Genomic DNA, 23641 nt, shown 5'->3' with positions numbered 1-23641 from the left:
ATTATTGACACAGGAGCAACGCATCATGTTATCGGTGAAAAATCTTGGTTGTTTGATACTAAGAGTTTCGAATGTCCTGTTGGTTTGCCTAATGGTCAAACCGTGGTGGCTTCTTTGGTTGGTTTGGTTTGCTTGTCGAACAAGATTACTCTTACAGGGTTTCTTTTTGTACCACAATTGAGTTGGAATTTGATTTCTGTGTCTCATCTTATTGAAGAGCTTAATTACATTGTCCAATTTAACTCTTATATGTGTGCTATACAGGACCAAACGAAGGAGCTGATTGGAACGGGAGCTAGGAGAGACGAATTATATTATTTTAGCAATTCGGATTCGGTGCATCATGTCGGCATTGGTGAAACGACCTCAAATTTGGAGTTATGGCACCGTTGAATGAGGCATCCTTCCGAGAAAGTAGTTAAGTTGCTTCCTCATGTTAGTAGTATGTATGCGTGCTAAACATCCTAGAAACAAGTTTCCTTTGAGTGATAGTAGGGCTTCTAGAATTCTTGAGAAAATACATTGTGATTTGTGGGGTCCATATCGACATGTTTCGTCGTGTGGAGCTCGTTATTTTTTTTTACTATTGTTGATGATTATTCGAGAGAAGTTTGGATTTATTTATTGGTTGACAAAACTGAAGTTTTTAGAATGTTTTGGCCTTTGTTGCAATGGTTGATAGACAATTTTCTGAAACAATAAAAATTGTGCAAAGTGATAATGGTACTGAGTTTAATTGCTTGCATGATTATTTTATTGCTTTAGGTATAATTTTCCAAACCTCTTGTGTTGGAACTCCACAACAAAATGGGAGGGTTGAGCGCAAACAGAAACACATTCTTAATGTTGGGTGAGCTTTGAGATTTCAAGCTAGTTTGCCTATTTATTTTTGGGGTGAGTGTGTTCTCACCGCCGCTCATCTTATTAATCGTACACCCACACCTCTACTCCAAAATAAAACTCCCTTCGAAATTCTTTCCAATAAATTCCCTTCCTTTGATACAACTCTCACTTTTGGATGCTTGTGCTTTGCTCATAATCAGAAAACAAACGGTGATAAATTTGGAAGTCAAAGTAGGAAATGTGTTTTTTTGGGATATCCTTTTTGGACGAAAGGATGGAAAGTGTATGACCTTGAGTCCAAAGTTTTTTTTTGTCTCTCGTGATGTAAAATTTGTTGAGGAGGTGTTTCCGTTTGCTTCCCCGGATGAAGTGAATATAGGGTCCATGGATTTTGGAAAACATATTGAGGTTCATGATGATTTTGTGGGTATGAAATTTCTGAGGACAGTGAGCTGGTTAATGGGGATGAAGAGGTGATTATTGGGGTTGAAGATCCTCAAGCCGCGACTCAAACAGAGCATCCCGCAACCAAGTCGCTGGACGTAGTTCCCAGCCGCGACTTGGACGCGTAACAGTCTGCCACGCCTCAGACAGAGCAGCCTGCAACAAGGGAGGGTGAAGAGAACAGTTCGACATCACCTCCCCACGGCAACGACCTGACAAAAACTGCCCATAGCAGCTCAGCAGTAGATGAGCAGCCTTCCAAGGCTCTTGGTAAGGGGCATCGTAAAAAATTTCCGTCGGTAAAATTCTGTGATTTTGTGACTCACTCCGTTTTTGCTAATAATCCGTCTCTGTCCTCTTTGTCATCCAACCCTCCTTCAGGTACTCCTTATCCTTTGGCACATTATATAAATTGTGACATGTTTTCTGTGAATTATCGTAAATTCTTGCAGCTATTGTGCAAGAATAGGAACAAAATCTTTAAAGGAGGCAATGAAATATGAAGGTTGGCGTCGTTTTATGAAAAAGGAAATACGGGCCTTAGAAGACAATGGGACTTGGACATTAGAGCATCTTCCTCATGGTAAGGAGGCTTAGGGAGTCAATTGGTGTACAAGACAAAATTTTTGTCTAATGGTGATATTGAGCGTCTCAAGTCACGATTGGTTGTTTTTGGTAACCATCAACAAGAGGGCATTGATTATGGTGAGACTTTTGCTCCCGTTGCAAAAATGACTACGGTGCGTGCTTTTCTTGCTATTGCTATTGCTAAGAATTGGGAACTTCAACAAATGGATGTCCATAATGCTTTTTTACATGGCGATTTGGATGATGAGGTGTACATGAAATTGCCTCCTAACTATGAGTGCTCGGATCCGAGCTTGGTTTGTCGATTGAGAAAGTCTTTGTATGGTTTGAAGCAAGCTCCACGGTGTTGGTTTGCTAAATTAACTGCGGCTCTGAAAGGGTATGGATTTCTACAATCTTATTCTGATTACTCTCTTTTTACATACACTAAAGGCAATGTTCAGATTAATGTCTTAGTCTATGTTGATGATCTTATTGTTTCTGGGAATGATTCCGTTGCATTGACTGTTTTCAAGGCTTATCTTGGTGATTGTTTCAAAATGAAGGACCTTGGTCCTTTGAAGTATTTTTTAGGCATTGAGTTTGCTCATAGTAAATCAGGTTTGTTTTTGTGTCAACGAAAATACACCTTGGATATTATTTCTGAAGCAGGGTTATTAGGTGCGAAACCAAGTGGTTTTCCGATTGAGCAAAACCACAAACTTAGCCTTGCTAGTGGAGAATTGCTTGTTAATCCTGAGTCGTATCGCAGGCTAGTAGGGCGGTTGATTTATCTCTCGGTTACTAGATCGGATTTGGCATATTCGGTTCATATTCTTTCACAGTTTATGCATGCCCCACAGATTGAGCATTGGGAAGCAGCTCTCAAGGTGGTTCGACATTTAAAGGGTACCCCGGGACAAGGTTTTTTGTTGAGTGCAGATAGTGCCCTGACTTTGCAGGGTTGGTGTGATTCAGATTGGGCGACATGTCCTCTTACTCATCGTTCATTGACAGGTTGGCTTGTGTTTCTTGGTAAATCCCCTATTTCTTGGAAGACCAAGAAACAACCCACAGTTGCTACATCTTCTTTTGAGGCTGAGTATCGTTGTATGTCTTCTACCACACATGAGTTGAAGTGGTTGAAGTCCTTGCTTTTGAGTATGGGTGTTCAACACCCTAAGGCGATCAAATTGTTTTGTGATAATCAATTTGCGTTACATATTGCTAGAAATCCAGTTTTTCATGAACGAACAAAACACATTAAGATTGATTGTCACATTGTTCATGATGCCATTACAGAGAGCTTAATTGCTCCTTCATATGTCTCTACTAAGGAGCAAATTGCAGATATTTTCACTAAAGCGCTTGGGAAGACTTAGTTTGATCATCTTCTTTTTAAATTGAGCATTTATGATCCGCATGCTCCAACTTGAGGAGGGGTATTGTGGGATATATTTTGAGGATATATTTTGTTACCTATTTTATGCCTTATGAATATCTTTTAGGTAGTTTCCTAATTATATCAAACTAGCTTATGGTCCCGTGCAATGCACGGATTTACCAAAATTTATAAATATTTTTATTTCAACAACTTTTTATGATTTTTTTTATAATAAGTATGCAAAAAGTCAATATTCTAGTAAAAAAATATTTCGTAGTAAACTTTAGGTTGTATATACGTGTATGACATATATATATACTCCGTACTAATTATATTAAAATTATGCATATATTTTTAAATAATATTATTTTACTTAAAATTTCTATAAGTTGTTACAAAAATGTTTTATTGAATATGGGACGGAAAGATTGCGTTTAAGTAGGAAAGAAAATATTATAGTGTATTAAAATTGCTTAAGATAATTTGACAAAAAAGAAAAAAAAAAAAAAAACTGGAGGGAAATTATTTAACCAGATTTTGCCACGTGTCATTTTTTATTCGCCTTTAGTATATAGTTATTGATTCTGGTAAAAAAAATATTTCGTAGTAAACTTTAGGTTGTATATACGTGTATGACATATATATATACTCCATACTAATTATATTAAAAATTATGCATATATTTTGAATAATATTATTTTGCTTAAAATTTCTATAAATTGTTACAAAAATGTTTTATTGAATTTGGGACGGAAAGATTGCGTTTAAGTAGGAAAGAAAATATTATAGTGTATTAAAATTGCTTAAGATAATTTGACAAAAAAGAAAAAAAAAACTGGAGGGAAATTATTTAACCAGATTTTGCCACGTGTCATTTTTTATTCGCCTTTAGGCCATGTTTGATTCACCTTAATTTTACTGAACTGAAATTATTTTTACTGAACTGAACTTATTTTTACTGAACTGCACTTAATTTTACTGAAATGAAATTATTTTTACTCTACTTAAATAATTTTTACTGAACTGAAATTATTTTTACTGATTTTCTATTATAATTCATCTTTAATAAAACTGAATTTTACTGAACTGAAATTAATTTTACTGAACTAAAATTATTTTTACTGAACTGAAATTAATTTTACTGAACTGAACTTATTTTTACTGAACTGAAATTATTTTTAATTAATATTATTTTTTTAAGGTGAATCAAACAGGGCCTTAGTATATAGTTATTGATTTCAATAAATTGTTTGTAGGGAATAATTTCAAGCTTTTAAATCCCACTAGCTTGAACCCCACTGTGATCATACACTAAAGTACGGTGGCGTCCAAAAGGGAAGAAGATAGAGCAAAAGAGTCGCCAACAAGTTTTTAAGGAACTTGTAAACCGTTCACGAGGTGAAGGTTACACCCCTTAACGATCCAAGAGATCGTCAACTCCATAAGGTCATGAACCAAATAAGGGTTCGGGGATGATGATACAAATCCAACCTAAAAGAGATTGAACCTGCCCTAATAATAGGCCTCTACTTTATTCTGATCGTATTCATGTGCGCTTTCCAATTAACATGCAATCAATAGGATTAACCCTAAACCTGTTTAATCTATGTTGGTTGAATTTTAATGCACAAATAAACTATTATTGGCGATCACTTGAATTATAATCACATTAACCCTAACAAGATTATTAATTATCTTATTAAGCGTGATTACAAGTACAAAATTCCCTTTAAGCATGCATAAAAAGGTGTGATCAAGCAATAAATATAAATAATCAAGCAACACAATAAATAATCATGATAATAATAATAATCATCATAAAATTATAACAATTATAATCAAAATCATATTCATGTTAATATTAAAGCATAATAAAATTAGCAAGATCCTGGCATGATACTAACAAGATTAATAACAAACCCTAGCATGTCACTAAGCAATAAAAATCAAATCTTTAACCCTAACATGATACTAACATAAATAAATATTAGGAAGAACATAGGAAGCATCGTAGCAATCATATTTATTATTAAAAATAACCTAGACATGATACTAGGAATATCATAATAACAATCTAAACATGATATCTACATCATAACAACAATAAATCAATTAAAGTACTTACTTTGATGCTTCGTACCTCTTTCTAATAACAAAATACGCACGTTAGTCACTTCAAGGAAAGTAATAATCAAACAATTAAATTAAATAATTGAAAGAGAGATTTGGGACCAAACCCTCAAAAATTAAAACCTTTCACGTCTAGGGCAAAGGCAACTTCGAATATGGCTAGGTGTTTCAAGATATTGCGAATGCGAAATTTTGTATGAAAAAGAAAGAAAGAATTGAATGAAAGAAAGAATGCTAAAGAATTAATGAAAGCTTGAGAATGAAGAGAATTGGTTGTAGGTGAATGTAGATGATGAATTGGTGAAAATTGGTCCATGAAAACGGAGTTTTTGATACGATATTTTTAGAGAAAATTAGCCAAAAAAGATAATCTAACAAAACAGAGTCTGACGCTTAGAAAACAAGGTTGGCGCCAACCCTGGCTAGCTGGCGCCAGCCACCAATGGCTAGCGGCAGGCGTCAATGGCTAGCGCCTGGCGCCATGCCTGGTTCCAGGCGCCAATCCCTGGGGTTGGACGCCAAATTGGATTTTAACGCGTTTTTGAAAATCTGATAAATTTACCATACTGGAAGATAAAATAATATAATTTCTTCGAAAATGCTATTTGATTTTGATTAAAACTCTGAAAAGTCAACAAAGTCAACTTATCAATGCTAACTGAATTAGGAATGAAAAAAACCTTCTAGAAGATTCTAGAAGAATAAAACCATTCCTAATTGCATTAGGAATGATAAATCATATTAGGCCCTCCCCTAGATCATTGGGCCGCACATAAAGCTCAAACCGGGCCCAGTTTAATAAATTGGCCATAACTTCCTCAATTTTCGTCGGAATTGGGCTTATAATATATCATTGGAAAGGTCTTATCAAGCCCCATCCAACTACACCATTATTGGACCCATATCATGGACCAACCAAACTGTATTGGCTGTTTTCTTAAAATAAAGTTTTCAAAAACAGAGAGAAGAGAAAAGAAATAAAAACTTTCCGCAACACTAGACCTTCCACACTTTCGTTTCATTCGATTATGATTCGACGTGAAAGGTACTCATCACTGGGTTTGGTTTTGGGGAGACACAAATGGGTGTCTACAGAAGCCCCCACTTTGACTGAGTTTGGAGAAACGCAAGTTTCGAAAACAAAAGTCAAAGTATCGATAGGGACGGAGAATGATTCAGAACGTTCTGCGATCCTAAATCAATCTTGTAACGTCGATACCTGCAAAACTAGCATTATTTTAACAGATAGAAGAGTTAAGAAACGCGTATCTTGCACCGTCGAGCACATGTCTCTGTAAGTAACCGATTGTTTTGATGACCTCCTGTAAGCTAGAGAATGTCATCCCGCTTGAAAACTGCTACGCCTGTAACTGCTTCCAAATTTGGAAGATTGCTTCGCCTGAAACGATCCTCCTCCGCAATGATAATATTCCGCGTCCAAGGGAATACTATCGAAGATTGCTTCTCTTGAAACAATCCTCAGTTGTTTGTGACAACTCTCCACAATCTAGGGAACGCCACCTTGCTGTTTCGATGTTCACTCGTCTCTGAACAAAGAGCATCTTTTTGATATGACTCTAATTTCCGCTGTGATAATCTTCAAAAAGATCACTGCTTCTTAATTTTTGCTATGCCAGTACGTCGGTACTTTGCTGCTTGTGAACCAGTATGTCGGTGTTTTTGCTGTGATGACAATCCTCTTTTCTTTGGGAATAGTTGCCAACACAACTCTTGTATGATGTATGACAATCCGATTTAGGGAAAGTTATCAATGCCACGTAACAATCCATCCTTGGAAATATTGCCACGATGAAGCGACAATCCGTACCTCAAAAAATTTGCCAAAATCCAATTTTTGGAAAAGTTGCCAATGCTTCGTAACAATCTTTCATAAAAACTTTGCTACGATCGACAATCCACATCTTGGAATATAACTATTGAAAGCAATCCACCTTGGAAATTTGCCAACAGTGTGCGACAATCCTTTTAGGAAAATATTGCCACAATTGACAATCCGTGTCTTGGAACATTTGCAAAAAGAGTCGACCGACAATCCACTTTGGGAAAATTTGCCACTTACTGAAATGAATGACAATCCACGTTGAGGAACTTTTGCCGATATTTATGATGAATAGAAACCTACAACAATCCTTTGGGAAATTTTGCTATAGGGAACTGGGTGTATGACAATCCAATTTCGGAAAACTTGCCAAAGATCTATGAATGTATGACAATCCGAACTTGGAAAAACTTGCCAAACAAAGAAGGAGCACGACAATCCATGCTTGGAAACCTTGCCAGAGATGACAATCCAATCTTGGAAAAATTGTCGTTTGAAGAAGATGCACGACAATCCATTTTTGGAAATATTGTCAGTTGGGGATGACAATCCAATTTTTAGAAAACTTTGTCGTTTAATAAGAATGCGCGACAATCCATATTTGGAAATATTGTCGTTTAAGTGCTTGCTTTTGAACTGATTGTAATGAGCCAGTGTTTTAGGCGCTTAAGCTAAGTGAGACGATTTTTTTGTCAGGTCAATCACTTACTACGATTGTAATCGAGTCGACTACTAATCATGTCAAATTGCTTATAGGGGCTAACTGGCGTACCAAGGAACCCGAAATTGCTGCATGAGGTCGAAGTCACCTTTCTGAGAGGCTTCGAGCTCTGTCGTTGCTGAGATATCTCTAGAGTAGGGTCTTCCCTATTTTGCTGCACCTGTATTTATTTTTGACTATAGAACTTTTCCAATCTTTTTAATCATCTTAGGGTTGACCGAAGGCTTAGCATTGCTTGACTCGTTTACTTGACACGACTCAAGGTACAAACTTGACTCGATATGATTGACTGACTCGAGGTTGACTCGACTCAAAGCAAAATGACACGTGTGACTCGTGACCCATGTGTGCATAGTGTTGACTCAATGTGACTAAAAAAAATGCAAAAAAGCAAAAATCTTCCGTCAATTTTGTGGAGGGTACCGACTTTCTCCCGAAAAAGAAAGACGTGAAAAAGAAAATCAAAAGTTTGAAGATGCATGTTGAATGAGCTTAGTCAAATGTTGTTTGATACTGTCTCTCAAGGTTCAAGGATTAATTCATCCTAGGCTATCTCAACTGTTGACTCCATGATGAAAGTATTTGGGTAACTTAGGCACGGAGGCTAAGCACTTCATACTTCGTGATGCAATGACCATTATGGTTGATGAGTGATGTTGATATGACAAGGCATGCTTCAGCGTTGTGTTAAGATTCCATGACAAAGGGTTCCTAAGGGAAGGTATATTTGGTCATGTATCTGTGCAGTGTGTGAAAATGACACTAAAGTTAGGCCGCAAGAGCTAAGTGTGTGGAAAGATGTTATTTGTTAAAAGAGTCAAATGGTGGTGACTCTTAGGCTAGGTAAGCTAATGATTTAGGGATCAAGCCCCCAAGTCTAGCTCTAAATGAATAGGGATAAGCATTGGAGATCCCTTGATATCATGGTGTAAGTATGTGAATGTGAATATGAATGCATGTTTATTACGGCCGCACCTCGATGTGAGGTTGCCTACGTATCCGTTAGGAATCAGGCCGAACGTAGCTCTAGCCGAACCTCGCACAAGTGTGTGTATACCTCAAAAAGGTCTTTTTAAGGGTTGTGACGTGGTTAGGCTAAAGGTTATAGAAGAAGAGGATAAAAGGCTCAAGACCCTCGATTAGCCCCCAAGGTGTGCAACCTCGCTTTTGAATCTTTATATTTTTATGCTTGAATTTCTATCCTTTTTCAGCCCTTTCTTTTGTTTTAGCATCTATTTTATTTTTATAAGTGTGGGCGATCCCGATCATGCGGTCTATCACTCACTTGGCATTCATGTTTCTCAGGCACGGTACCGAGCACTCGATAAGAGACGCAATCTGAGACGTGTTCTTATCGAAGATATTTTCATATCAAAGACATTGGAACACTTGCCCTTTTGTACACTTTTATTTATTTTTTTATTTTTGCTTATTTTTTGCTATTGCTTTCTTTTGAATTTGCTCAAGCTTTCTTTAGAATTGCATAAGTTGCACACTGTCCCATCCCAAGGTTAGATAGATGTAGGTTGAAAAAGAACGGTCTATCGTTAGACGAGGCTCAAAGTGGTTTATGTAGAAAGGATTTGTAAATTAGAAAGGCGAAAGGAGATATGATGTGGCTACAAGGGGTGCCTCAAATCATTGGTATACCTTGTGCTTAATTCGACATGGATTTTTTTTTTTTTTTTTTTTTTTTTTTTTTTTGCAATAAAATGAAATGATCATATATGAGGAAATAAATGCTCATTTTATTAAAAGAAAATAAATAATCTACAGAATTAATCTAAGGGAAAAAGAAAAGGTGCCTATGCTAGACTTATTGGGGAAAGAGTAAATAAAAAAGAAATAGAAAAACGAGGTCACGAAATCTTATCGTTGAAGCTCGCCTTTTGTCTGGTGTCGTTCGCTTCATCATCACCCAGTCTTCTCGCTAGCAAGAGGCAACGGGACCTTGTTTGCTTCTATGAGATCTTGAATGAGATTTTGAAACCTTTAGCATTCATCAGTAGTATGACCGTTTCCTCGATGGTACTTGCAATAGGAGTTTGGATTCCATCTCGAAGATCGATTTTCTGGTGTTGGATCCTCGGTAGGGCCAATAGGTTTGATTAATCCTCGATCATAGAGACGATCGAAAGCAGCATCGTAGGTCATTCCAATGGGTGTGAACTCTCGCCTGGGTTTCCTTTTAGATCCTTGATTATCTATGGCTAAGACATCATTATGGTCAAAGGTACTAACATTATTACTAGAGTGGGCGTTTTCGGAAGAGGAAGGATTGTCGCTCTTCTTTCCTTTCCAACCACCGTGGTTACTATTGTTAGTAGCTTTTTGCTTTGCGAGGTCGTCTTTGATTTCAATTCCGATGTCATAAACGGCCTTGAAAGTGTTCAAGTTGTGTTGATATTTTAAGTGCTTTGAATACTTTCCTTGGAGATTCTTGATAAACATCCTCACATACTCCTTTTCGGTGGGGACCTCAATCATCTTGGCGGAAGTTTCCCTCCATTTATTAAAGAAAGAAGTAAAACCTTCATTCTCTTTTTGTCTTAGCATCTCAAGTTGTCTATGGTCAGTTTCAACTTGAATATTGCACTTGTATATATCAACGAAAGCGTTTACTATCGATTCCCAAGTAGAGGTTTTCTCCTTGTCAAGGGAGAAGTACCATTGTTGGCAAACAATTTCAAGAGATAGTGAGAACAGAGAAGGGAAGACCTTCTTATCGATACCCTTAATGTTCATTATAGTTTCGAAAGCTCTTAGATGAAAATAAGGATTATCTGTTGCCTTGAATTTTGGGATGTCAGCGGCGTTGAACTTATGTGGAAGAAGTTCCTTGTCCAGCGAGACCCCTTGTGAACTCATGCCCTGAAATTTATAGTCACTAGATAGCTTGCTTAGATTCTCTTGCATGAGGTTCATCTGTTGTTGCTTCACGGGATCATTAACCTTGAGTGCGAGAAGCTTCAGTGTTTCAGTCACGGTAGCCAGTTGGTTCTTAAGATCATTGACTTCTTCTTGGGTTGCCATTATCTTCTTAGCCTTCCTCTTTTGACGAATCGGTTTATCAAAAAGCGAGACTTGAATAAAGGGGTTGTCCTTGATTAATCGCCCTTCTCTCCTCGACCAAGTAATGTGGAAAAGGAATTTGGGGGTACTGATTGTTAATTATTTGACTCAAACTTTATTCAACATGCAGTGAATGGAGGAAGTGAAGAAAGATGGAAGAATGTGAAGAAGATTTAGGTGGAGGGATATGAAGAATTAGGAATAGAATGTACTCCTCCAACTCAAACGACGGAAAGACCAACTCATGCATGGACCTAAGACATAGCCATGGTGATGTACTCAACGTGTGTGCTAAGACTAGTGAGTGTAGATGGTACGTTAAGATTCGTGTCATGACCATGTGGCTAGACTATGTGACTAAGACTCGATTAACGACTTGACAAGGTGTTATTGACAGCAAAAATTAACCGAATTACACAGAGGACTGATTAATTAGACCCTAGGTGATGACTCGACAAATAATACGAACTGTCGGCCAAGCGACAGGGCTGGCGTCACACTATGGTGGTTGGCGCCAGACAATTTAGTTAACGTCTGGCGCTACACACCATAGTGTGGCGCTACAGCTCAGACTTTGGCGCCAATAGTGGAACTTCGGTCTGGGACTGTTTTCGGTATTATTAGTCAACTGGGGTATGCCTAAAGTCGTACTAGGTCAATTCCGACTGAAAAAAAAATAGACTTTATTGACTTAAATTAGTTAATTAATTAGGTAAAGTTCTTTAAGTCATTAATTGATTTAATCTCAACACAAGTCAACAAACGGTTAAGAGAAATATATAATATATATGCACAACAAATAACGCACAATTAGGCAGGTAGGCACAATATGATGCAATGCGTTCGCAACCTAACCATGGCTCTAGTTCTCTAAAGTTCGGGATATGGTTTAGTCAATAGAGGGTCCATGGTTAATTGTCCGAATGCACCGCGCGGAAGCCTAACCGTGAAGGGTTGGCGCGAGTGGATGGGACACCGCGAGTTTTAGAAAAAACTCGCTTCCATGGTTTGGTGAATTCAACATCTCGGATGTACCCTTTGTTGCACGGAGCGTTCAATCGGGTAGATGGAGCATGAATTCCCAGAGGGTTATGTCCATTTGTAGAACACATATGGGTTTCAGAAAAGTGAGAAAAAATTCAATCAGGAAGTAGGATCGAGCAAACAATACGAAAAACCGGTCGAAATTAGAACGCATATTTCTGGCTCGGTATTGGGGGAAATTGGCGCCAGCAAATAGAGACTGGCGCCAACTTTTAACTGTAGCGCCTGGCGCCAATACTGGCGTCTGGCGCTACGGTTAAAAGTGTGGCGCCAAGCTCTGGCCCCTGACGCTACTTCCCACATGCCTCAGCAGCTTTCTGTGCTCGATAAAATCTTCCAGTTTTGCGTGGTGTTATTTCAGTCCTAGTTGTGAAAGACATTTCTCAAATTTCCTACGTGTAAAATCCTATATTTTTTACTCATTACGGATGGTCTTTCCAATGAGAACCTTTTTATGCATATGACAATAATGTCAATCAAAATTACGCACATGAAATACTTAGAACTTTTCGAGTCTCATCCACTCATTATAAATCATTGCCGGAACAAATTCAGGAATTAAAATAGAAATCTTCGCCAGTGGAGTCGCCAAAAACTGTAGGGAATAATTTCAAGCTTTTAAATCCCACTAGCTTGAACCCCACTGTGATCATACACTAAAGTACGGTGGCGTCCAAAAGGGAAGAAGATAGAGCAAAAGAGTCGCCAACAAGTTTTTAAGGAACTTGTAAACCGTTCACGAGGTGAAGGTTACACCCCTTAACGATCCAAGAGATCGTCAACTCCATAAGGTCATGAACCAAATAAGGGTTCGGGGATGATGGTACAAATCCAACCTAAAAGAGATTGAACCTGCCCTAATAATAGGCCTCTACTTTATTTTGATCGTATTCATGTGCGCTTTCCAATTAACATGCAATCAATTGGATTAACCCTAAACCTGTTTAATCTATGTTGGTTGAATTTTAATGCACAAATAAACTATTATTGGCGATCACTTGAATTATAATCACATTAACCTTAACAAGATTATTAATTATCTTATTAAGTGTGATTACAAGTACAAAATTCCCTTTAAGCATGCATAAAAAGGTGTGATCAAGCAATAAATATAAATAATCAAGCAACAAAATAAATAATCATGATAATAATAATAATCATCATAAAATTATAACAATTATAATCGAAATCATGTTCATGTTAATATTAAAGCATAATAAAAATAGCAAGATCCTAGGCATAATACTAACAAGATTAATAACAAACCCTAACATGTCACTAAGCAATAAAAATCAAATCTTTAACCCTAACATGATACTAACATAAATAAATATTAGGAAGAACATAGGAAGCATCGTAGCAATCATATATAATATTAAAAATAACCTAGACATGATACTAGGAATATCATAATAACAATCTAAGCATGATATCTACATCATAACAACAATAAATCAATTAAAGTACTTACTTTGATGCTTCGTACCTCTTTCTAATAGCAAAATACACACGTTAGTAACTTCAAGGAAATTAATAATCAAACAATTAAATTAAATAATTGAAAGAGAGATTTGGGACCAAACCCTCAGAAATTAAAACCTTTCACGTCTAGGGCAAAGACAACTTCGAATATGGCTAGGTGTTTCTAGATCTTGCAAATGCGGAATTTTGTATGAAAAAGTAAGAAAGAATTGAATGAAAGAAAGAATGCTAAAGAATTAATGAAAGCTTGAGAATGAAGAGAATTGGTTGTAGGTGAATGTAGATGATGAATTGGTGAAAATTGGTCCATGAAAACGGAGTTTTTGATACGATATTTATAGAGAAAATTAGCCAAAAAAGATAATTTAACAAAACAGAGTCTGGCGCTTAGAAAACAAGGTTGGCGCCAACCCTGGCTAGCTGGCGCCAACCACCAATGGCTAGCGCCAGGCGCCAATGGCTAGCGCCTGGCGCCATGCCTGGTTCCAGGCGCCAATGCCTGGGGTTGGACGCCAAACTGGATTTTAACGCGTTTTCGAAAATCTGATAAATTTACCATACTGGAAGATAAAATAATATAATTTCTTCGAAAATGCTATTTGATTTTGATTAAAACTCTGAAAAGTCAACAAAGTCAACTTATCAATGCTAACTGAATTAGGAATGAAAAGAACCTTCTAGAAGATTCTAGAAGACTAAAACCATTCCTAATTGCATTAGGAATGATAAATCATATTAGGCCCTCCCCTAGATCATTGGGCCGCACATAAAGCTCAAACCGGGCCCAGTTTAATAAATTGGCCATAACTTCCTCAACATTCGTCGGAATTGGGCTTATAATATATCATTGGAAAGGTCTTATCAAGCCCCATCCAACTACACCATTATTGGACCCATATCATGGACCAACGAAACTGGATTGGCTATTTTCTTAAAATAAAGTTTTCAAAAACAGAGAGAAGAGAAAAGAAATAAAAACTTTCCGCAACACTAGACCTTCCACACTTTCGTTTCATTCGATTATGATTCGACGTGAAAGGTACTCATCACTGGGTTTGGTTTTGGGGAGGCACAAATGGGTGTCTACATTGTTACAAAAATGTTTTATTGAATTTGGGACGGAAAGATTGCGTTAAAGTAGGAAAGAAAATATTATAGTGTATTAAAATTGCTTAAGATAATTTGACAAAAAAGAAAAAAAAAAAAAAAAAAACTAAAGGGAAATTATTTAACCAGATTTTGCCACGTGTCATTTTTTTATTCGCCTTTAGTATATAGTTATTGATTTAATAAAACTGAATTTTACTAAACTGAAATTATTTTTACTGAACTGAAATTATTTTTACTGAACTGAAATTAATTTTACTGAACTGAACTTATTTTTACTGAACTGAAATTATTTTTACTTAATATTATTTTTTTAAGGTGAATCAAACAGGGCCTTAGTATATAGTTATTGATTTCTATAAATTGTTACAAAAATGTTTTATTGAATTTGGGACGGAAAGATTGCGTTTAAGTAGGAAAGAAAATATTATAGTGTATTAAAATTGCTTAAGATAATTTGACAAAAAAGAAAAAAAAAAACTAAAGGGAAATTATTTAACCAGATTTTGCCACGTGTCATTTTTTATTCGCTTTTAGTATATAGTTATTGATTAGGGAATAACTTGTATTATATATTGGCCATGGAAGTAATCAATGAAATCAAGCCTTGTTGTTTTATACAATTTAGCACAGAGTAACAGAATAGCTATTCAATTAATATAACCAAATATTGTCTAATGTCTGTAAAATGTCATACTTTCTTCATATTCAATTGTGTTGTGCCATGGCCGGCCTGACCAATATCATCTATAATTACGATCAAAGATTTTCATATTTTCTAAAAGACTTGTACTCCTTATATGTGTAAAATGTCGGCGGATCCAGGGGTACATAGAGTTAAAGTTGTACCCCCTCCCCCACCCCCCCCAAAAAAATAAAAAAAATGGTAAGGAAAGAGACCTGTTATCTAAGAAAACAAGTCTCTAATCTAATAGTGAAACGTCCGCAACCATCACAATTGGTCTCTTATGTAGTAGGTGAAAAGTAAATTGAAGATATTTAAGAAAACAGTGCTTATATGGAGAGGTCTCTTTAGTTTTTTTTTGTAAGCAAGATTTAATCACTCTATCTTCACTTTTATTTATTGCTAGGATAAATACGTCATATAAATATATTATATATATATATTGAGATAAACAATATATCAATTACATAGTATTTGTTTTAATTTTTTTATTTTTCCATGTTAAAGTTTTCTATTTTTTTTTTGAGAAAACGTTTTCTAATGATTTTAAATAAGAAGTGTACGTCTTCCTATAAAACAAAATTAAAAAAATAATATATCTTTATTTATAGACTTTAAAAACTTTCCTTAAATAGTTAATTATACTCGTGAAGTTACAAATATTCCAACTAATAATTTTATAAAATAAAAGCTTAATCATATATTATACTATATCAAATACCATTCAAAAAAAAAAAAAAATACTAGTATATATTATATTAAATTTGCCTAATTTATATATCGTTGTGGGAGATGGGTACACATAAAGACTAATATAAAAGCGGAAAGAGTTTTTTGCTCGTAAAAACTAGGAACGGATCGGAGTACATCATATATTTTACGGAGTAAATTTTTTTTAATGAGTTTAACTTTGTACCCCCATTACTTAATTTCTGGATCCATCACTGTCCATTGGTGTAAGACTTTTGAATTTGTGGCTGTATTTCAAATGTAAACACATCCAAATACATCCTCCTCCTTCTTCTTCTTCTCTTATTATTATTATTATTATTATTATTATTATTATTATTATTATTATTATTATTATTATTATTAATAATAATAATAATAATAATAATAATAATAATAATGCAGGGATAAGTGGGGTGAGGATCGAGCCCAGGTCACTCAACTTTAATAAGTATCAAGATATTTTGTGATTAAATATCAAAATTTTGTAAAATTATAATTTTGTAAAATTAAAAGTATTGTATGGTTGATATCTTGCCAAAAGAATAACGAATAAGATTATGCACAGGATACTTCATATCAGCATATCACCAGTTCACCACAAGCTTCACCAGCCAAGTAGTTAGCAGTCAAACACTCATACCCACGCACTCTTTTAAAAGAGCCATGCAAATTAATTATAAGAGTTAAAGAGATCCATATTCAGCAATGCAATGTGTAGTAATTAAATCTAGCATAATTTATCTATATTCTTATATCTAGAGAATCGAACATCATTAATTATTATTTATACTTCCTCGGTTATATATATATATATATATATATATATATATATATATATATATATATATATATATATATATATATATATATATATATATGTATGTATAATTTTTTATTTCACCTTAGAGATTGGGCACAAGGTTTTTTGGTAGTCGAAAAAAGGATGAGAGAGAAAGCTAAAAATACAAGATTGTTCATGTAATGATATATATAAAGCATAAATTAATAAATTAAGGGTTAAAAGTAACGGTATATTTGGTATTTATAGTGTGAATACAAGTATTTCTTTTTCTAAAGTAAAAATGATACAATATTTGTGATATTTCCTTAAAAGACAAGTCGTGTAATATTAAAATAATTGATGAATATAAGTTTATACTCCGTAATAATGTTACCAGCATGAAAAATGGGTGGAGAAATGCTATCACTGTGCAAAGAGCTTACAGACAAATTATAGTTTTGTTTTGTTGAAGTTTAAAATCCTAATTTAATGAATTGATGGATGAAATATTATTCTACTCCGTATGAAGTAGGCCTTTTTTTTTCTTTTCTTTTTTTTCAACAGCAGAACACAGACAAAAGCTAAACAGAATTAGAAAACGTCGCTAAACTAGAACTGCAGATGTTATACTTTTCTAGTATTCTTTTATTTGCTAATCTATATCTATACTATCTATACTAATATATTAAGGGTGTTGTTATTTGTCGCTCCCATTTTACCGGGTAACGCTCCCTTTTTTTTTTGAAATTCCAATTTTACCCCTAATATATAAATACGGTTTTTTCCTTCCCGACCAACATTTCTCACTTCTTTACTTCTCTCTCTAACTCTCTTACTCTCAAACTCTCTTACTCTCTAACTCTCTAAAACTATTTTTTTTTTTTTAATAAAATTCAAAAATTGTTCTTCATTTTTTTAAAAAACAACAATCATCATAAACACAAAATAAAATGGGTGATTCGAGGCGGATTAGGCTGAGATTCGGAGGGAGGACCTTCGACGGCGCTGGTGGCAGCGGCGGAGGCGGCGGCGGCGGCGGCGATGGTAGAGACGAGGTATTTTTTTTTTTTTTAATAATTTCGGATCCCAGGAACTTCCGCCCAAAATTTCCGGAAGTTCCATGGAGGATCCGCCTAGAAATTCCGGATCCTCCATGGAACATCCGGAAATTTTGGGCGGAAGTGACATCCGCCCAGAATTTTCAGATGTTCCATGGAGGATCTGGAAATTCCAGGCGGATCCTCCATGGAACTTCCGGAAATTTTGGGCGGAAGTTCCAATTTTTTTTTTTTTTTTGGCCCGTTAATAAAATTGTTAATTTTTTTTTTTTTCGGATTTTGTTTTTTTTTTTTGTTATTTTGAAGTGTTATGGTGATTATTGTTGATATTATTATTGTTGTTGTTGTTATTATTGTGCTTATTATATTTTGTAATGTAATTATTTTAAAAAAATATGATAATTTTTATTATTTTGTTGATATTAGGTTTTTATTATTAATGTTAAGGTTATTGTTGTTGTTGTTAATTATTGTTTTTTTTTTTTTTGGATTTTGTTATTTTTATTATTAATGTTAAGGTTATTATTGTTATTATTGTTATTATTATTATTATTGTTATTATTTTTAAAAATATGATTAGTATTATTATTAAACTAATTTGATATTAGGGTTTTTATGGTTATTGTTGTTGTTTAATTTTTTGTTGTTGTTGTTATTAGTAGTACTATTATTAATATTTTGAATTATGATTAGTATTATAGTTGTTGATATTAATGTTATTATTATTGTTATTATGGTTATTGTTGTTGTTGTTAATTTGTATTTGTTGTTGTTGTTGTTGTTAGTTATTGTTGTTAGTTATTGTTGTTGTTAAGGTTATATTTGTTGTTGTTAATTTGTATTTGTTGTTGTTGTTGTTGTTGTTATTATTGTTGTTATTGTTATTATGGTTATTATGGTTATTGTTATTGTTATTACTAAAATCGGATTATTTTTTAATTTTATGTAGATCGAGGGTTCTGGTGCTCGACATGCAATATCACGACGTCTGAATGCATCTGTTAGGAGACAGACATCTCGATCTTCACCGGTTCAGCCGGAGCAGCAGCAATACGGGTCTACTAGTGGTTGGTCGAGAGACCAACAGTCTGGTAATAGTCGGCCCTTGTACTCTGCAAGTGGAGCACCCATATCTGACGATGAAGATGAATGTTCGGCTAGTCATGCTGGTGACCGAGATGAAGAACAGGACCCTCAGGATTTCCATATGGTATATAGGGGTCAATTTGGGAGATTTGTTGGTAGTGGGTCGAGTCAGCCTACTTCCAGCTCTGCAGAGGCATGGTTAGTGCAGGAACCGATGCCGGGTGGGCCTGAGGATGGGTCAGTTATCCCTAGTTTTGGCGGTCACGTGGCACGGTATATCTGGATGGAGCAGGAGCGCAGTGTTTTACGCTGTTTGAGTAGGACAAAGTTATGTTCTGACTTGTTCACTTGGCGAGGCCGTCAATCTGCGGAGGACATTACGGCGATTGATGCTAGTTGGTTGTCTCACTTGCCCGACCTGATGTTTAAGAGACTTGATTGGCCGTTGATTTCTGCTTTTGTTGAGAGGTGGCAGCCAGATACGAACACCTTTCACATGCCATTTGGGGAGATTACGATCTTGCTGCACGACGTGTACAACATACTTGGGTTACGGGTTGCAGGCAATATGGTGTCCACTACTCCTAGCACGGACGTGTTACGGGACGCGTGCTCGGTCACCATGGATATGACTCCAGATAATCTGTCTGAGGTTTGCGGCACAAAGACCATTTGGCAGGGTAGTGGGGTGTTGACTGATAAGATTTTTGAGTCGACATTGGCGGTCGACCGGGATTTTAGTGAGCAGCTTGATGCATACTTGTGGTTAGTGCTTGGAGGTACACTGTTTGTAGACAAGAGTGGTAACCGTACGCATCCTTCCTTCCTCCACGAGCTATGTCACACGGATGTCCCTATTAACGAGTATGCTTGGGGAACAGCTGCACTAGCCTACTTGTATCGGCAACTGGGCACGGCATCACGAAAAGGTGCTGATTCGATTGCTGGTTGTCTCACGCTTCTGCAAGCGTGGATTTACGAGTACTTTCCGTGCTTTCGGCCACAGCAGGGTACCTTGACCCGGGACCTTCAAATGCCTCGTGCGTCTGCTTGGGATGTAGGAGCGGGATGTCCTAGCAAGAACCTGGAGCGCCTGTTAGCTTTTCGTACTAGGATTGATGCGCTTACTGACCGTGAGGTGAACTGGCTACCGTACGGAGCTGATCCTGCATTACGAGTGCCCCCCACTTTATTCATTGGCTGCATCCAGTACCGTAACATCATTGAGCCGTACATGCCTGATAGAGTGGTGCGCCAGCTTGGTTTCGTGCAAGGAATTCCCCGCGAGATCATCAGGCCAGAGAAGGCCAAGAGGCCGACTAACTTGAAGATCTATCGGGTAGACTTTCCGATTGAGATGACAGCTGTGATGTGGAACAGGTTTGTCCCTGGGGTATCTCAGAGTGTTGTTTTAGGTGCCCTACCCAGGCTTAGTGCTGCAGCTCCTTCGGTTGCGCCCGGTTACATGCAGTGGCTGTACAGGTTTTCTCACCCGCGGGTATCTCCAGGTCCAGGAGTTACAAGCAACCTGCCTGAGCGGACTAACACTGATTACGTAAGTATTTATGCTTATTATTATATTAACAATGATTTATATGAATTTTTGTGTTTAAAATATGTTATTGTTTGATTTGCAGTGGATGGGTCGGTCCATGGAGATTCACCAAAGAGCACTAGCTGAGTATCCTGAAATGTCGAGTGAGACTCGAACAATGACCGAGCAGCTTGTATTTGATTGGAAGTAAAAAATGGGACTTTAGATTATTTTGATTAGATGTTCTGTTAGTGGTTTTACTTATGTTATGAACTTATTTTTAATTTTTGTTTTTTAAATGTACTGTATAAACTGGACACTTATTTTATTTTATATTTGATGTTTTGTTTCATATCATGTTAGATTAAAAGCAAATACATTTAAAATTAATTTTATAATTCTAATTTTCTTACAAATGTTCAAAGTTAGTAAATGTACATTACAAACTACCTAACTAATGCATCCCACATGTCCCTTCTCAACTGATATGCTTGATCCCATCCATTGACACTATCCTCGTGGTTTTGCGTCCACCAACCGGCGATCGGCGGGAGTGGTGAATCAGGTACAAGGTCAAGACAGATAAAATGTGATCCACCAACTGTAGCAATCACAAACTCTCGAGTCGGTGACCAAACCCCGTTGCGTGCCCTAAGCGGTAAGACTGTGATGCATGGGTAGTAGCAAGTTGGTACTAGGCCTACTCCGAGACAAATCACCCTTGCGTTGAACCACGTAGCAATAGGAAATAAATCTTGAATTGTAACCATCCAATGCCGCTCCCCGACAGCCCCACCATCCCATCGAATACGCTCCACGTTCATCCAAAGTCGCCCAAGCCCGTAAATCCGTTCGTACAAATCAGGATGACCAGCGACCTCGTTCGCTATTGTTTCCTAAGCGTCAAACCACTTATTTTGATCGCCAAAGAAGAAGTCGGCGACACAACGAAAGCCACAGTTCCCATCACCAATCACATCCTTCCAAGACGAAATGTACGGCAACATTGGGGCTGGAAGCAAGTTCAAATACCTGCATTGACTAATGTCACTTGGATCTACAACACAAAATTAAAAGATAAATTATTAGTAAAGCTACAAGTATTAAGTTTACATATTTTTATATTAAATATAGAATTTTAGTATTACCTGGTTCTGGGTCACCACCACGTTGAGTGTGTTGACGGTTCACATGCTCGAAATAGCTACGATCACGCCTGGTGTTATTTCTTTTCGGTCGACCACGAGTGTTAAGGTTGATATGTGGTTCTTCAAGGTGTGAATGATCTGGATGTAGCTCCTCTTCAATGATTCGCATTACATTTCGACGTACGGCCGGGTCACTTTCCATGACTTCGTCGATTAGGGACCGAAAATGTGCAGCCTCCTCGGTCGAATCATTTACCACTTCAGGAATGTTAACACCATCACCAATAACCAGTATCTTCCAGAAAGAATGAATTTGGCTGCTATACAATCCTGTCTGTGCAACTATCGAATCATGTATCTGGCAAGCACATGGAAGACCATGGGTCAGACGCATAGCACATCCACACCGTTCATGGACCTGGTAACTCAAATCTCGCATCCTTTTCGTCTCGTCATCCAGAACTTTCAAGCAATGTTGAGACACTTTGCCATTTATACGTGACAGTGGCAACTGTCTGTACATATGACCAATTTTAGACCTTGATGCCTCCAAGTCATTACGAATTTGTATGATGCGATTACCGATATGACAATGGACTCGGGCCCATACGGTATCCAAAGCACCTGCCAATGATTCTAATTAGTAAATTCAAATACAATTACAATTAATACAATTACAATTAAGTAACAACGAGAACAACTAATAAAATAATACAACTAACCTGTGGATGATTCTAACCAAGTTTTCACTGCTGAATGTTGGCTCTCAACTTTGCAGTTGGTGGTGTTACCAAAATGAAGAACCTGGTTCGTCCAAAATTTCACAAATTTCTCCTTATGACAAAGCCAAGTTCTCTCAACATACTGAATCACTTCCGGATATTTTCCCCACCTCACTTGCATGGCAGTTAGAGCACGATCATACTCCGCCTGTGTTGTTGCATTCACGATTTTCAACCATCTCCCAGCTCTAAAACTGACACCAACCTTCTTGTTTCCAAACATCTTCGTCACCTTAGCCTCCACATCTCTGTTGATGTGCCATAGACAGAGTAAATGTGACGTCCCTGGAAAGACTTCTCTCAAAGCCGCACATAGCCCAAGATCACGGTCTGAAATAAATACAGATGGCTCTTTATCAAACCCAATCAACTCCCTTAATCTCTGCAACACCCACCGATAGCTAGCCGTGCACTCGTCGCGCATGAAAACATATCCAACTAAAAAATTCTGGTTTGTCGGTGTCACGCCTACTATCTCAAAGAAAGGCATGTTATATTGATTGGTCTTGTAAGTAGAATCCATACCTATGACATGTGGGTATGTGCGGAGTATGTTGACCATGATCGGGTGCACCATAAATGCATGTTGCAAAACGTTGTGATCATCGTTCGTGAACCAGTAAATGTATTTACTCTCTCTCGCCAGATGAAGAAATTGCTGAACAACTCCTCTTCCTTCGGACATCTCCATCCTGAAGTCATTTCGGCAATTGTAAATATGTCGGATGTTTGGATGATCATCAGGAAATTGCTCGGCAATAGTGGACATGATGTTACGGGGAGCAACCTTGGACTTTGTCATGTCCCGCACAACCTGTTTTGCACCCGGACTCAATCTGCTCACTTTACGGTGACCCTCTGGGTACACAATCATTGGGTGGTTATGTGTCCCGGTGTGATCATTTTTCGCAATGATCTTCCAACTTTCGGTGCTGACATCATAATATATCTTGATGTAGAATGGACAACCATTAGCTTTGGTTTTGGTGTCCTTCCGTATCGCGTTCTCCAAATCTCTCGGCTTGCTCCTTCGTGACCGATCACATCGCAAATACCGATACGGCCGACCATCTCTGGTTTTGTTATAAGACGATTTCACCAATATAAATCCCAAATTTATGGAAACACCATCAGCCCATGTAACAGCATCGTCAAATGTAGGAAAAAACGTATCGGTGACAAAATTCCCACTATAATTCAC

At 36.9% G+C, this 23641-nt stretch overlaps 1 protein-coding gene across 1 annotated transcript; it reads right to left on the bottom strand.

Moving 5' to 3' along the window:
• Window positions 1–21406: 21406 nt before the first annotated feature.
• Window positions 21407–22181, bottom strand: LOC145640247 (uncharacterized). The gene is made up of 2 exons (XM_081691549.1): window positions 21659–22181; window positions 21407–21567 (listed from the first exon to the last, which is right to left on the bottom strand). Exons 1-2 carry the CDS (start codon window positions 22179–22181, stop codon window positions 21407–21409), a joined length of 684 nt encoding a protein of 227 aa, XP_081547675.1.
• Window positions 22182–23641: the final 1460 nt, after the last annotated feature.

The sequence above is a fragment of the Chenopodium album genome, chromosome 7, assembly GCF_948465745.1.
Source record: "Chenopodium album chromosome 7, dcCheAlbu1.1, whole genome shotgun sequence".
Lineage (NCBI taxonomy): Eukaryota > Viridiplantae > Streptophyta > Magnoliopsida > Caryophyllales > Amaranthaceae > Chenopodium > Chenopodium album.
The sequence above is the reverse complement of the archived record's forward strand: the minus strand, read 5'-3'. Positions and strand labels throughout refer to the sequence as shown.